This window comes from Esox lucius, chromosome 21 (assembly GCF_011004845.1).
Source record: "Esox lucius isolate fEsoLuc1 chromosome 21, fEsoLuc1.pri, whole genome shotgun sequence".
In the NCBI taxonomy this organism is placed as follows: domain Eukaryota; kingdom Metazoa; phylum Chordata; class Actinopteri; order Esociformes; family Esocidae; genus Esox; species Esox lucius.
The window spans coordinates 23,319,541-23,334,760 of NC_047589.1; the positions used below are offsets into that span (position 1 = coordinate 23,319,541).

The following is a 15,220-nucleotide window of genomic DNA, read 5'->3' on the forward strand; positions in this document are numbered from 1 at the left end:
GCCTAGACAAGAGAGCTAGTGACAAAGACTGGTACAGGTTTGGACTAGTCGTGATGAATAGTAAAAATAACTTTTTCCTATAACACCCCAAAAAACGTCTTCCTTTGTTTCCCATACAACTACAAATATGTTTAAATAAATAAATAAATAAAAGGTGATTTGTGTCTGAGTATAAATCACCAGAACGTGGCGTAAGTATGGCAGTTGCCACTCCAGTGTTTATTTGGAGATAATAGAGAACTTGTAAAATATAGCATTAAATATAAAGCAAAATATAATACAACAGGTTTGTTGTTTACGCTGAACCTCCTTCAAATAGCCACCAGGTGGCGCCAAAGAAGAATAGAGAGCCATGATGTAATATAAATGTCAGGCTATCCCATTACAGGCCCTAATAGTTTATGTTTATAATAATTTGTAACAAACACCTTTTGCTATAATTTCATCAGAACACAGATCATGACATACCAAAAATAGAGAACACAAGTGTAGTGTTGCGATAATAAGGAACGCAACCCAAATCATCCGTTTTATTGAGCACACATTCTCATTCACACACACATCCAGTCCCCAACCGCGCACACACACAACCTTGGCTCACTCGCTCACACACAAACAAACACTCATTCAAGGTCGACCATTCATACTTCTGTCAACAGTGTAGAGATTTTAGCACCCTCACCTAATGCTCTCAACATAGGGTTTCTTGGATATACAGGTGCTGGTCATACAATTAGAATATCATCAGAAAGTTGATTTATTTCAGTAATTCCATTAAAAAAGTTAAACTTGTATAATGTATACATTCATTCCACACAGACTGATATATTTCAAGTGTTTCTTTATTTTCATTTTGATGATTATAACTGACAACTAATGAAAACCCCAAATTCAGTATCTCAGAAAATTTGAATATTGTAAAAAAGTTCAATATTGATGACACCTGGTGCCACACTCTAATCAGAGTTTTTTGGTCTAAACTCCACTCGTCGTGTTTGGAGGAAGAAGAAGGATGAGTACAACCCCAAGAACACCATCCCAACCGTGAAGCATGGAGGTGGAAACATTATTCTTTTGGGATGCTTTTCTGCAAAGGGGACAGGACGACTGCACCGTATTGAGGGGAGGATGGATGGGGCCATGTATCACAAGATCTTGACCAATAACCTCCTTCCCTCAGTAAGAGCATTGAAGATGGGTCGTGGCTGGGTCTTCCGGCATGACAACGACCCGAAACACACAGCCAGGGCAACTAAGGAGTGGCTCTGTAAGAAGCATCTCAGGGCCCTGGAGTGGCCTAGCCAGTTTCCAGACCTGAACCCAATAGAAAATCTTAGGAGGGAGCTGAAAGTCCGTATTGCCCAGCGACAGTTCCGAAACCTGAAGGATCTGGAGAAGGTCTGTATGGAGGAGTTGGCCAAAATCCCTGCTGCAGTGTGTGCAAACCTGGTGAAGAACTACAGGAAACGTATGATCTCTTTAATTGCAAACAAAGGTTTCTGTACCAAATATTAAGTTCTGCTTTTCTGATGTATCAAATCCTTATGTCATGCAATAAATGCAAAATAATTACTTAAAAATCATACAATGTGATTTGAACAATGGCAAGACACAGCCGGGGGAGTGGAGAAGACAGGTCACAGAGGGAGGCTGATGCAGGGAGAGACTCTCGGGCTGCTGTTGGAGTCTGCAATGACCTGATGAGATGTTTCATGTGCCATGGCAGGATACGCTGCAGAGGGCTGGCCTACTGAACTCTCAGTGAATTATGGACATACACATTTAAAAATGTATATATTTATTTTGTCAAATATTTGTATGTGCCATTGTAAGTCTAACAAATGATTGCAAACAGTGAAAAGAGCAGACTACTTATTTAAGTTTTCAGTGACGTGATTGCTCTGACAGCCTGGCAGGCAAAACATTGTTAGAAAATGGTGGCTAACACTGGGAAATTCTATGAAGTTAGTGCACAAGCCGGTCAAATCGTCTACTTTTACAGCCCATGAGCATTTAGATCACCTCAAAAAACATGGGGAATAAAAGGTAGGGTAAAGTCAGGTTGAGTGGAACACTTAAGCTTATGGGTGGTATGCAGGGTAAATTTTGTAAACCAGTCAAAGCAGTTTTCTATTGTGTTGTTGTTGTATGTTTACTGTACACTCACCTAAAGGATTATTAGGAACACCTGTTCAATTTCTCATTAATGCAATTATCTAATCAACCAATCACATGGCAGTTGCGTCAATGCATTTAGGGGTGTGGGCCTGGTCAAGACAATCTCCTGAACTCCAAATTGAATGTCAGAATGGGAAAGGTGATTTAAGCAATTTTGAGCGTGGCATGGTTGTTGGTGCCAGACAGGCCGGTCTGAGTATTTCACAATCTGCTCAGTTACTGGGTTTTTCACGCACAACCATTTCTAGGGTTTACAAAGAATGGTGTGAAAAGGGAAAAACATCCAGTATGCGGCAGTCCTGTGGGCGAAAATGCCTTGTTGATGCTAGAGGTCAGAGGAGAATGGGCCGACTGATTCAAGCTGATAGAAGAGCAACTTTGACTGAAATAACCACTCGTTACAACCGAGGTATGCCGCAAAGCATTTGTGAAGCCACAACACGCACAACCTTAAGGCGGATGGGCTACAACAGCAGAAGACCCCACCGGGTACCACTCATCTCCACTACAAATAGGAAAAAGAGGCTACAATTTGCACAAGCTCACCAAAATTGGACAGTTGAAGACTGATTTCTGTTGAGACATTCAGATGGTAGAGTCAGAATTTGGCGTAAACAGAATGAGAACATGGATCCATCATGCCTTGTTACCACTGTGCAGGCTGGTGGTGGTGGTGTAATGGTGTGGGGGATGTTTTCTTGGCACACTTTAGGCCCCTTAGTGCCAATTGGGCATCGTTTAAATGCCACGGCCTACCTGAGCATTGTTTCTGACCATGTCCATCCCTTTATGACCACCATGTACCCATCCTCTGATGGCTACTTCCAGCAGGATAATGCACCATGTCACAAAGCTCGAATCATTTCAAATTGGTTTCTTGAACATGACAATGAGTTCACTGTACTGAAATGGCCCCCACAGTCACCAGATCTCAACCCAATAGAGCACAGGTGTCAAACCGGTTCCACAAAGGGCCGAGTGTCTGCAGGTTTTTGGTTTTTCCTATAAATTGGTTCCTAGTTCATACCTACACAACCAGGTGAGGGTAGAAACTAACCAATCAGTGACCTAATTAACCAATCAAGTACAAGGTGAGAGCAAAAACCTGCAGACACTCGGCCCTCCGTGGAACCGGTTTGACACCTCTGCAATAGAGCATCTTTGGCATGTGGTGGAACGGGAGCTTCGTGCCCTGGATGTGCATCCCACAAATCTCCATCAACTGCAAGATGCTATCCTATCAATATGGGCCAACATTTCTAAAGAATGCTTTCAGCACCTTGTTGAATCAATGCCACGTAGAATTAAGGCAGTTCTGAAGGCGAAAGGGGATCAAACACAGTATTAGTATGGTGTTCCTAATAATCCTTTGAGTGTATATGAAACAAAGGATGTGATTGATGTGACATCACAGAAGGGTTCAAATTGTTATTTTTCAAATTGATTGACTCACAGAACCACAAGGCAAGCCACCCGGAAAGTGAAAATATATTTTAGAATAATAAGGATGATAATTCTGTCACTTGTAACAATAAAACACTGGCTTTTAAGTACACTCAACCTGACAGTGTTAGATGAAATGGGACAGGGCATTTTAGGTTGAGTGTGCAGCCATTTCATTAATAAAACGTATTACTCATGAAAAGTTATTATTAAGAATTGTCTGAATATGAAATTTGAGGTTGGTAATCTCTTAAATGCATTCCCCATCAGACGGCACCCACAAAGAGAGGAGTAGGACAGGGACAGAGGAGAGAGGACTGGCAAGGCAATACAAATTAAATTCATTAAATGTTCAATTAAAGTTACCAATATTAAAATGTCTGCAATAGTTCCAGAAACGCAAAAATAAAATCCCTACTTACATGTCAGTATTAATAGCATAGACAGTATTAATTATTTGAAAACATGAATCTTTAAATACATTATACTTTTGATTATATGATATCTGTATTTAATTATATTTACTGTACACATTAATCTATTAATACATGTTGTTAAAACGTTTTTCTCATGTGTTTAACATTTCATTTTAATGATAATACAGTGTCACACTTTACCTAACAAAGTGTCCCACTCAACCTGAATGCTTCCATTTGCCGGGTGAGGGTGTCACATGGTTTACAAGATGTACAATGTGTTCAGGGAGAAATGATTTGGCTTAATTTCACCATAGGTGTGTTCACAACAGCCTATTCAAATAGAACATGTGTAATTTAAATACATTTTAACTGATTTACATTGGTTAAAAGGCAGTTTACCAAAGTGTCCCACTTCACCTGACTTTACCCTAACAAACTACGACTAGGCACTTGGGACCCATATAAAGCACCCGCTGCGGTAATTACATTGTTTAACAGCCACATCCCTAATGGAGCTTAACTTTGAGGGTGGGGTGTACATATACCTAGTGGAGAATCCATCCGATTACACTGCTCCCACGAGTTTAACGGTAGCCTATAGCCGCGCACAATGAATTTTTTACAAGAGAATACAGTAGTTTGACTGAACATTTTAGGTTGACCGCAGTGATATATACTCGTTATTAGTGCAATTGGTTGAGCAGATGCTTGTTATCGAAATCTGTCTCTGAAAACGAACAGCTGTGTGGAGCGCATATAGTGCATTTACTGACGAAGAAACGTGCGGGAACCTACTGACTGAGTTTACTGAGCGTTAATTTGATGCTTTATGGAAACCGACTGAGCTCTGTTTCGGTTTCGACCTTGTCTTTCCTAATCAGAAGACTCCGTATGAAGCCAGTGGTCAGGCTGTAGAATTCCGCAAAACCGTTAAACTGAACTGCAAAACATTTGAATGACTTTCTAAAAAAGGACTAGTTGCTTTCGAGTCACTAAAAAAAGAGTCGTTTAAAAAGAATGATCAGCGCCCCCCTTATAAAACCGTGGCAATGGTGAAGTTCCAGTCATGGTATATTTTTGGCTTTAACCCAGTTACACAAAATGGTCATCATCATGGTGTTATCATGGTGCTAATCTAAGAAAAGCAGAGGCTCCTGAAGTCTTCACATAGCCTGACTCCCAGTTGTTAAATTGATAAATAGCTCATGGTGGTTATTCAAATAAGCAAGGAAGTGCACAAGCAAGCACATATAAATAAAAATTAGCAGTGTTCTTCGGGGGCAGGGGCAGCCAAAAAGGGGGGGGTCCTCAAGCAGAAAGTCCCACATGCAATGACAATACAAGAACTCATGCTCAGTCCAACAAGCTAAACTTGGAAAGGAGCTTCAAGTCATTTTTAGTTAACTGGAGACAGGAGTTCATCATGACACTTCTTCACATTGTGTTCCATAGCATCCTTTCTGGTGAGTGCATCATATGCAGCTGCTACATAATGTACAGTAAAGCTTAATTAAAGAACACTGGACACTGCCAGTTGCAAAACCCATTTGATTTAATTTGTGTCTACTAAACCATCTAAAGACTAAAGAGAAGATCTGTAACTGATGTGAACTTGTGGCCTCTTTCCAGCTGCTGTCTGGAGGGTGTCTATTGAAGATAATATTTTAGTATATGGATATGAAGGAAGTGGAGCAGAGATCAGATGCCCCTATGACAATGGATATGAGCCCTATGGGAAGTACCTCTGTACCGAGAACTGTGACTACCCTGATATTTTAATTGAAACTAAATGGCAAGTTAGCCGTGCTGAGAGAGGCAGATTCTCTCTGTATCACGACACAATGAGTAGAAAGTTTATTGTGTTTGTCAGCAAGCTTACTTTCACAGATGCTAGGACATACTGGTGCGGAGTGAGCAAAAATGGCATAGACATCTATACAAAAGTCATACTGCACGTAGTCAAAGGTAAATTACTTTAAATTCATGGTGACTTGACCACTCAGTTATAAATATACAATACCTGTCAAAACTTTCATGTGATGTCATTTATAATATGTTTTTTTACAAAAACACAAACCTCTTCACAACATAAATGTATATAATATTTATTGCACTCAGATGGTATAGAAAGTATACACAGAATTAAACTGAAATGATCTAATTTAATTGGCAGACTGGTGCTGTGACAGCCCCACCTTCATGCAGGCAAAAAGTCAGGATCCTGTGTCCATAAGCTGTCCGTATGAGCCTCAATATAACGACAGAGAAAAGTACTTCTGCAGAGGGGCACGACCCTCGGCATGTTTTCAACAGGCAGTAGTCAAATCCACACAGGACAAAGCTGGGAGGATCTCCCTCCATGACAACCATGCAGCCAGGGCGTTCACAGTAACAATCACTGGATTGGTCAAAGAGGATTCTGGGTCATATATGTGTGGAATCCGTATCAATCAAGGTGTGGATGTGTACACTTTGGTTAACCTGGAAGTTAATGGTGAGATTTTAAAAAAAAAAAATTCAGTCCATACATTCATGGAACATCTTGTGTTCATCCCACTAGTGTGATTATGCATTATACCGAAATCACAGCCTAACCCTGAAGGACTGAGGTATGTTAGTGAATCCTTTAATTAGGATATTTCGGTAGAATACTCATACCAAAATAATAAACATTTTGTGTTTGATTTTTAACAGAAACAACAACAACCTTATCTCCAACAACGACCACATCTTCCACATCCTCATCACCAGGCTCAGCCATCAGTAACATCACCCTTCAGACACAATCACATGAAAACACTATTGGTAGTCATTTTGTGTGTTAACTGTTGATGTTGTATACAGTGGATATAAAACGTCTACACACCCCTGTTAAAATGCCAGGTTCTTGTGATGTAAAAGAATGAGACAAAGATAAATTATTTTAAGGGTGTGCACACTTATGTAACCAGGTAATTGTAAGGTTTTTATTTTTCATTTTTCCCCCTTGAAGATTTCAGTTTGTTTTTCAATTAGATTTTTCACATTATAGGTCACATTAAAAGTGGAAAAAATTCTGGCATGATTTATCTTTGTCTCATTCTTTTACATCACAAAAACCTGTAGGTGTGTAGACTTTTTATATCCACTGTATTACTGTAAAGTCTGTGGTGGCTGTACTTTAAACTGTACTAAATCATATTGGTTCCCTGTGTTCCAGGCACCTCTGTTTTCTGGTTAATTGGTTTGGCTGTGATCTCTGTGAGTGTGGTTGTGTTGGTGTTGGGATTCATCATGATTTGCAGATGTAAGAGAAAGAGGATGCTGGGTGAGTGACAAACTCTCTCTTTCTTTCTGTCACTCTCTCGGAATCCGTTTGACATGATGTTTTGTTCCACAGGTTCTGCAGGGCCAAATAGAGAAACAGGATTACAAGAGGTGAAGGAATTTTCTTAACTATGTCCTAATAAAAATATTATCTTAACATAAACCCAACATATTATATAAAATATAATAAACAAAATCTTTGAAGTTTTAAGAGATTTAAAGAGAAGTGATGCATATTTGGTAATATATACAAAACATGTCTAGATTGTTTTGACTGACTGACTTTCTACCCAATGTTAAATAGCATAGTGGTTAGTCACCTTTCTCCTGTTTCCTCACCAACTGAGACCCTCCATTACTGTAATACTTCAAAGTTACTTTCTCCAGACTAAACTGGCACAATGTCTTATCAAAAGTCACACAAATGTAATTAGGACCAAGAAAGCATTTAAGCTGAAACCTTTAACTGTATCAGAAATAATGACACACAATAATTGAGACACTAAACACCACGGTCAACCATGGTTGAGGAGAGTGAGATTTATTCATGGTCTTGGGGAATACCGTCACACAAGGGTGTAGAATTAAGGGGGATGGGTGGGTCATGACCCCTTCAATATCACAGACAGGTCAATGTGACCCCTCCTGGAAAAGAGGGAAAATCCTGGGGTCCCTAACCCCCTCAATATACAACACAAACCTATGCCATTGCCGTCACAGCTTGTTCGGTCCTGAATCGTAACTTCCATTGAACTCCCCCCAAAAAATGAAGATACATTTTATTTGCACGGAGCCACAACATTGTTTAGATAAGGGTCTGTCCTTCACCTAGAGTGCAACACCTACTTCACATGCATCACTCCTTCAGGGTTTATCATGCCTTGTCCATACCATTTATCCTCATGTCTCTTTAAGAGTTAAAAAGGCTTAGGTTCATTTAGTAACCACATAGTTCTCGTCTGCGTTGTGTTAAATGTGTAATACGTTTAGTTGGAATCCAACAATATGGGCCCTGTGAAGTTCAGGTGGTAGAGCACTTCCAAATGCAAGGATCTGGGTTTGATTCCCACTGGGGGCCAATATGAAAAACATTTCACTACTGTAAGTAGCTATGGATTAATGTGTCTGCTGAATGACTTCAACTAAGTGAATAAGCCAATATGACTATGCTTCTCCTTTACTTCTCTTTATGGCATTTTTCACAATACAGAAGTTGCAGTGGGTGCGAAACTGTCTTCCTGTGAGCAGCGCTCTTTCAACCTTGACATTAAAGGTGAAACCAGATGATATGATGGACAACAGTAGTTGGCCTATCAGATCAGCACGCTTTTAACAACTACCACACCTGTTATCACAGCCACAGACAGTCTGCAAGAATGTCTGTGTGTGCGCTTTAAAAAAAATTACAGTTGCATTTCTTTCATCCGAACACGTTACCATGGTGCAGTGAGGAAAATTAGCTGTTTTAAATCCAATTTCCTGTCATTTTACATGTTCTCCTATCATATGCCTCTTAGTGTAAAACAAATATGATGGAAAAAAGGTTAGTGGACATCCTGGGCACATGGCCTGCTTGCCCGTTCAGTAACCATTGCCTCTATAATGTGTGAAAGAACGCGAGACAAGGCTGAGTGACAATTTCTTCCTTTTGATTCCAACTCGCTTCTTCTGACCCCTCATAGAACTACGGGGCTGGTCGTAGGACAAACCTAGCGATGCACATTAATACATCTCCCTTTCTGTGCATAGATCCCCATAACCATCACAAACCTGCACATCAAAGCTTCCCTCTTCATATGTGCATTTACAGTTTCTCTGAACACCAATGTATCCACAAATAACTTGAGTGGATGAAGAGCAATTCAAGCTAATTACTCAGCTTACTATCAATAACTTACAAAACATGTTGGGTTTGAGTAACCAAATGACTCAAGGAGCATTGCCTTTCAACCGCCCTGGTGGTTTGACAGCCCTTGATGGCTGGCTCCTCCTTTCAGGTGCTGTCTGTTCCAGTGTTCTCTCAGCATCAGTGTGCTCCCACTGGGCTCCACCCTGCTGTGCGGTCACCTGAGGTGCGTGTCCGGTTTGCACTTGTTCTGGGAGCACATTAAGATGAGCACTTGTCCTTTTGGATGCCCCCTGTGTCAGACTCAAAGATGTAGGGTCAAGGTGTGCTGGCAGTTTTTAACACAGTGGCTTGAGCCCCTGCTGTAGTGTTTTAGATGCGTTGACCTGTGCTCTTTGTTTTGTACAATGAAGTCTGCTATAGGGTTTAAATAATATAAGGGTTAAAATTAAGAGACCACTGCAAATTGAATGGTTCTGTTCCTCACTCAAAACTTTCCTTTTCAACTTTTTTGGAAAGCAAAAAAAAAAGGTGCAGTGTTCCCTTTATTTTTTCTGGAGCTGTATTTGTCCTTCCCACAGATCTATACATCATCGGTATGACAGATGACCTCCTCGAGTCTGTTTAGTAGTTGTGACATTCACATTTGAAAATGCTCTGGTCCTGATGCTATCAAATGGCAATACTTTAAAACCAAATTTGCCAAATGCTGTCACAAATGTAGAAAGTTTTCAACTTTCCGGTGCTGGTGGCACCTGGCAGAAACCTGAACAAGCATCTAGCTTGGTGAAAACCTTACATCTGCTGAGCTAAACTAAGGAGGGTTCCACTGATGGCAGGATGTGGCGCTCTCTGCACACTACTTTGTTAAGATTGGTTAAGTCTACACAAACCCCGATTTTGCCATCTGCCTTAGGTGCCACTACCATGCCTGCACACCACTCTGTAGCTTTGTCAAAAGGTGATGACACCAATGTGACCCATTTGTTTCGGTACCTCTTTTACTTTTTCCATCAATGGTATAAGGGACCCTTCTCTGTGTGGTATAGGGACCTGATACCATGTGCACAGGACTCCTATAGGAGTCCATGCCCGGGCAGGTCGACAAGCATTTTGGCGACACGTGGAGGATTAACAGCTTATTAAGCAGGTGGTCATAACGTTTTTAGTGCGGGTATAATTATTTTATTTATTTTTAAAGAGGTACATTTACCCCGAAAAGAGGTTCATTTACCCTGACTATACAATACGCTGTTATAACGGCCTGAAGTGGAAGTGCCGATTTCCGGTCAAATTCGAACGGTCGTCATGACGCTGTGCACAGAGCCCTTACAGACCCAATATAGATGTTCCCAGACTGCACTGTAAATAAACTATGCACTCACTACTGTGCTACGCTGCTAAATATAAACCTGCTAAATGTCTTAAAATGTGTGACCATGTCAATTTCCTTTCCCTGTTGTTCTCCGTAGGATATTAATATAAATACAGAAGTGAATGTAGAAGTGGACAGAAAATATCCCAACTGTAAGCCCCAACACCCCTTCTACCCTGAAGATGAGTCAATCTATGAAAGTACCACAGATTATGAATGTATGGTACCATATGTAAAAAAAAAAAAACACTGAGTTAATACACTTAACACGACAGTTAAATTGTTAACCGCTTTTTCACATCTAAGGCAGTGAATATCACAACCATTCCACGGAGGGACGTGTGTCTGCAGGTTTTTGGTTTTTCCTATAAATTGGTTCCCAGTTCACACCTAAGAAACCAGGTGAGGGTAGAAACTAACCAATTAGTAACCTAATTAGTCAATCAAATACAAGGAGAGAGTGAAAACCTGCAGACACATGGCCCTCCGTGGAATAGTTTGGACACCCCTGAACTAGATTGTTAACTATATTGCCTTATATATTTCAACGATGAAAAATCTGAGTTAGCTCTGCTAGCATAATATCCTGCTGCTAGAAGAACTGCTGCTTGGGCGTGTGTAATGAAGCCTCGAATGGCCATCCCTTCGTAAAACATGAAACGTAAGCATGAAATTAGATCTGTGAACGTACAAACACCCTGTTTCGATGATTGATTTATATTTTTGGCTTGTACGAATCTAGATTTATATAACTAATGACCACCATCAAATTAACAAGAATTACATTATAATGGATTCATCAACTCCTTTTTAGAATATGAAATGTTTACAACAATAGTAAAGAAAACAACCCTCTGTACTGTACTGTCTGTTTGGCATTTGCACCCATTGTCAGTGATAGCCCTTTCATAAAAGGAGGCATGAAAGCATGGAAACATGTTCACCAAAAGACTGAGGAACACGAAAAAGTGGAATCCACAGAGTTAGTGCAGATGCTTACTTTATAATTGCAAAAAAGTCAGATGTGAAAAGCCTGTTGCCAGGCAACCAAATGTCATTACACTGTAAGCCAGGGAAGAAGAAGCGCCAGATGATGGAGCTAATAATGGATGTCACTAAAGTTATTGACAAATGTGGCCTTAGCAATAGGGGAGACAAAGAACAGACTGCTTATACCTTGGAAAAGGTATGATAGGTGAAAAATGTCTCTAGGTCCTGTGACTAAGGGCAAGGGACATTCACCCTACCTGTTCTGTCTGAACTTGTGGGCCCAAGGTTGAGTTCTGATCCGGTCCAGCAGTGACTGGTGAACTGGGCCTGGTGGCTTATAGACGACAAAAGATAGCAAATTACTACTACACTTAGTAAAGTTGGTCACAAACATTTTCCATTTAACAAAGCTGTTATTGTTAAAATTATTATTTACTGTTACCTTTATTTTTGGTTTAACAAATAGTTGTTTAAGTAAAGGATAGTGGCTTTTCACAAAATATGACATTATAATGATAACAATTAGCATAGTACTTTTGATACTTCAAATGCTAATAGGACTTTCACCATTGAGCGGATTTTACTTGTAAAAATAAGGGTGAAATACTGTTGTTTGAGAGTAATCATGAACACATTTGATTTTTAGCTAATTTTGGCTATTTTTCATTCAATCAGAAACATTATCAAATACCAACTGGCCCACTGTGAAACATAATTATTACCCAACACCTTAATTATAAAAGTAATTATGTGGTTTGTCATTTTGAAAGTATGTTTTAAACATGGGATCTGGAGACTAAGCATACCCAGAAGTAAGAGGTCCTAATCTGAATTCTGTGTGCGTCTGATCTATAAAATGCGACTCACAAATATGTGAAGCCACTCATAAGTATGGATCGACACTCACAAATCACACAAGTCAAGTCACAAATCTGTAAAATGCTGATGACAAATGCTGTGACATTCACAAAAATATTATTTGAACAAAATAAAGGGTCTTACATTTGTTTGCTAATACTCCGTAGTTTTTTTAATGAATCATTATTTGTTTTTGGATTTTTACATGTTTGTGAAACTGTATGCACATATTTGTTGACTGTGAATTTTATTTGACCGTTGAATTATATATTTGTGACTCGCAGTATATATTGGTGACTCACCACAGCACCACTTACAAAGAAACCTTCTACCAAACACTCAGAAACTGAAAACCAAGTTATTATACCAAGTGTTAAACCCTGAAACGGCAAAATAAGACAGCATCCAGCAAAACTTTGGATAAATATGTTAAATATGTTAAAATATGATGTGTTTATTACAGATTTACTACACACTTATCACCTATACTATTCTATGTAGTTTGTGTAGTAGCTATTACCATTTCTTGTGTTTCGGTGTATGGCCTTTATTATATTGTGTTCATTGTTTGTATTCTCAGGGTTGTTTTTAAGCTGCATTGTATGGTGTATAAATATTTACCTTTAAGGTTAATACCAGAAAAATAAAGAGTGAATGCATTCTGCTATAATTAAACTTGAAAGTAACTATAACCTCCTGATCCTTAAGACCAGGATGTTTTGACAATAAAGAATGTATTTCATGCTGGAATAAATTAATTAGTTTATTGGCATTCTTATTTATTCATTATCTTATTAGAAGGGTTTTTACTCTGTATGTTTGATCAATTACACATATGCTAGAAACCTAGTCTCTCTCTCTGTCTCCAACTTATAAGGCCAGTGTCTTGTGTTCAGGGGCAGTGATGAATGGAATGTCGGCTGAGCAGGGCCTTGGTTCCTTTTAGCAGTAAGAGAAACAAGCCTCTGCCTGTGCCATAAAATCGCCATAAGAAACTGTTTTCTGGGAGGAAGCTCTTGAACAGCAGGTGGTTATTATTACTTACATCCTACAGGTGAACAGAGCTCCATTCCCCACTGAGAAGAGCATAGTCAAAATGAGTCCCCATATAGTAACTGTCTAGATTGATATAGCTCAGCCTTTGACCAGGCTGTCTGGGCAACCGACATTCTATGATTCTATGAGCTATTTGTGCAACCTTGCATTTTTAGACAACACCTTCCTTGTATGTACATTCTGCAAATGGTAATTCCTTCATCTGTACTGTTGGAGGATATAAGCTTGAAACTTGAAATGCATAATCAGAACAATCTGTCATGATGATACTTTGCTAGTGTCTGTACTGCTTCTCTGTCAGTATTGTGACGGTTGTTCTCGTGGATCCACGTAATTAAATTTGAAATAATCAACTGTTATACCAGCCTCTGAGAAGTTCTTATTTGTATAAATCGCTAACATTTTCCATCTTCCACAATGTGCTGACCAATGTGCCTTTGAGTTGTTGGTTTTTCCATTTCTCGTTATTGGATATGGTGGCTCTCAAAAGTCTTTAACCCCCTTGGACTTTTTCAAGAAACCATTGCTTTTGTGTCACAATATGAAATCAGAATTTCTTTAATTTGTAGTTTTGCCATTGACATACAAAGAGATTATTTTTGCTGGTATTCTAGTCTCCATCAGGACTGATTATTTGATCAAATTACACAAAATTTACAACAAATCTTTAATCTATTTTTAGGACATATCATATTGCCAAAAACAAAGTAGCCAATATAAGTGTTTATAAAAAATGTACTATCATCTTAGCTGTATGGTTGAAAGTTGACACTCATTTACTGCATTACTGTACAATTTAAAAACTCCTAAATTATATTTGTAAAGTAGCAATGATAAAGTATTTACATAAAAGATATACAATGCCATATTGCATCAGTAGCATCAGAGACTGTTAAGTCAGTGACAGAATTAGAGAAACTGGGCTTATGTCGCATGTCACTACTTTTCAGGAGAGCCGTCTGTAAGAAGAAAAACATTTTCTGGGACATTTAGTCTTTTTTGCAGTAATGCCTTCTTGAAGATGTGAACTTTAATGTGACTTAATAACAAACTAGTATGCAAAGTGTAAATAAATAAAAAATGTATACTATAACCCTTCTTTAACCTGCGGAAAATACAGGACTTTTCCTTCCATTGGCTGAGATAATGATGGGACTGGACATGCTGACATACTGAGTTCTGATTGGTCTATCATGTAAACAGCTGTTATAACAAGACTGCTTGGTCAATAAATCATTGAGATCCCGGGATTTTCTAAAATGGAAAACTGTGATCCCATTGCTATAGCTGTGAGTCACATCCCTGCCCTGAATTGTGTTGGTGTTATCAACGAAGCTATAGCTACTGACGTTAATGTTAGCTAGCTAGGTAACCACATTCACTTACCAGCTAGCTAACATTTTGTGGTTTCTAGCTTGTGTGTGATTATGCTTAGCTATTAAGTTAGTCTTCACAAAATTGAACAAGTCACTTAGCGTGATAATAAGCTATCTGATTGACCGGTCATTCATCCAGGTGTGTGTGAAATGCCTAATCTATAACCCTGTAATGGCTCAGTGGCTGTCCACCTGCACTCACTATCTGCACTTACATTGCTGCTACTGTTTTTAATAGACCCTGCTGCTAAGCTACTTTACCTTTCACTGTACTGTTTGTCGCTGGGCAATACAGACTTTCAGCTCCCTCCAAAGATTTTCTATTGGGTTCAGGTCTGGAGACTGCACATTTTAGAGTGGCCTTTTATTGTGG

The 15,220-nt window shown here is 39.2% G+C and overlaps 1 protein-coding gene and 1 long non-coding RNA gene across 4 annotated transcripts in view; one reads left to right on the forward strand and one right to left on the reverse strand.

Moving 5' to 3' along the window:
- LOC109614885 overlaps nucleotides 1-15,220 on the reverse strand; it is a 35,106-nt gene that overhangs the window by 11,793 nt on the left and 8,093 nt on the right. For 2 of the 3 annotated variants that reach the window (XR_002195871.2, XR_002195870.2), the window contains exons 2-3: nucleotides 11,815-11,891; nucleotides 7,338-7,422 (exon numbers count right to left, since the gene is read on the reverse strand). This is a non-coding gene — a long non-coding RNA (uncharacterized LOC109614885). Of the gene's footprint in view, nucleotides 1-7,337; nucleotides 7,423-11,814; nucleotides 11,892-15,220 lie in introns of those variants that run through there. The other variant, XR_004575092.1, reaches the window with a different exon arrangement.
- Nucleotides 5,430-7,509, forward strand: LOC105030619 (polymeric immunoglobulin receptor). The gene is made up of 6 exons (XM_029116311.2): nucleotides 5,430-5,503; nucleotides 5,670-6,005; nucleotides 6,214-6,534; nucleotides 6,735-6,845; nucleotides 7,240-7,347; nucleotides 7,420-7,509. Exons 1-6 carry the CDS (start codon nucleotides 5,464-5,466, stop codon nucleotides 7,473-7,475), a joined length of 972 nt encoding a protein of 323 aa, XP_028972144.2. The 5' UTR covers nucleotides 5,430-5,463; the 3' UTR covers nucleotides 7,476-7,509.

Coding starts and splice junctions, on each gene's coding strand:
- LOC105030619 (XM_029116311.2), top strand. CDS start 5,464: ATGACACTTCTTCACATTGTGTTCCATAGCATCCTTTCTG. Junction 5,504..5,669: donor GTTCCATAGCATCCTTTCTG/GTGAGTGCATCA, acceptor GCCTCTTTCCAG/CTGCTGTCTGGAGGGTGTCT. Junction 6,846..7,239: donor ATCACATGAAAACACTATTG/GTAGTCATTTTG, acceptor CCTGTGTTCCAG/GCACCTCTGTTTTCTGGTTA.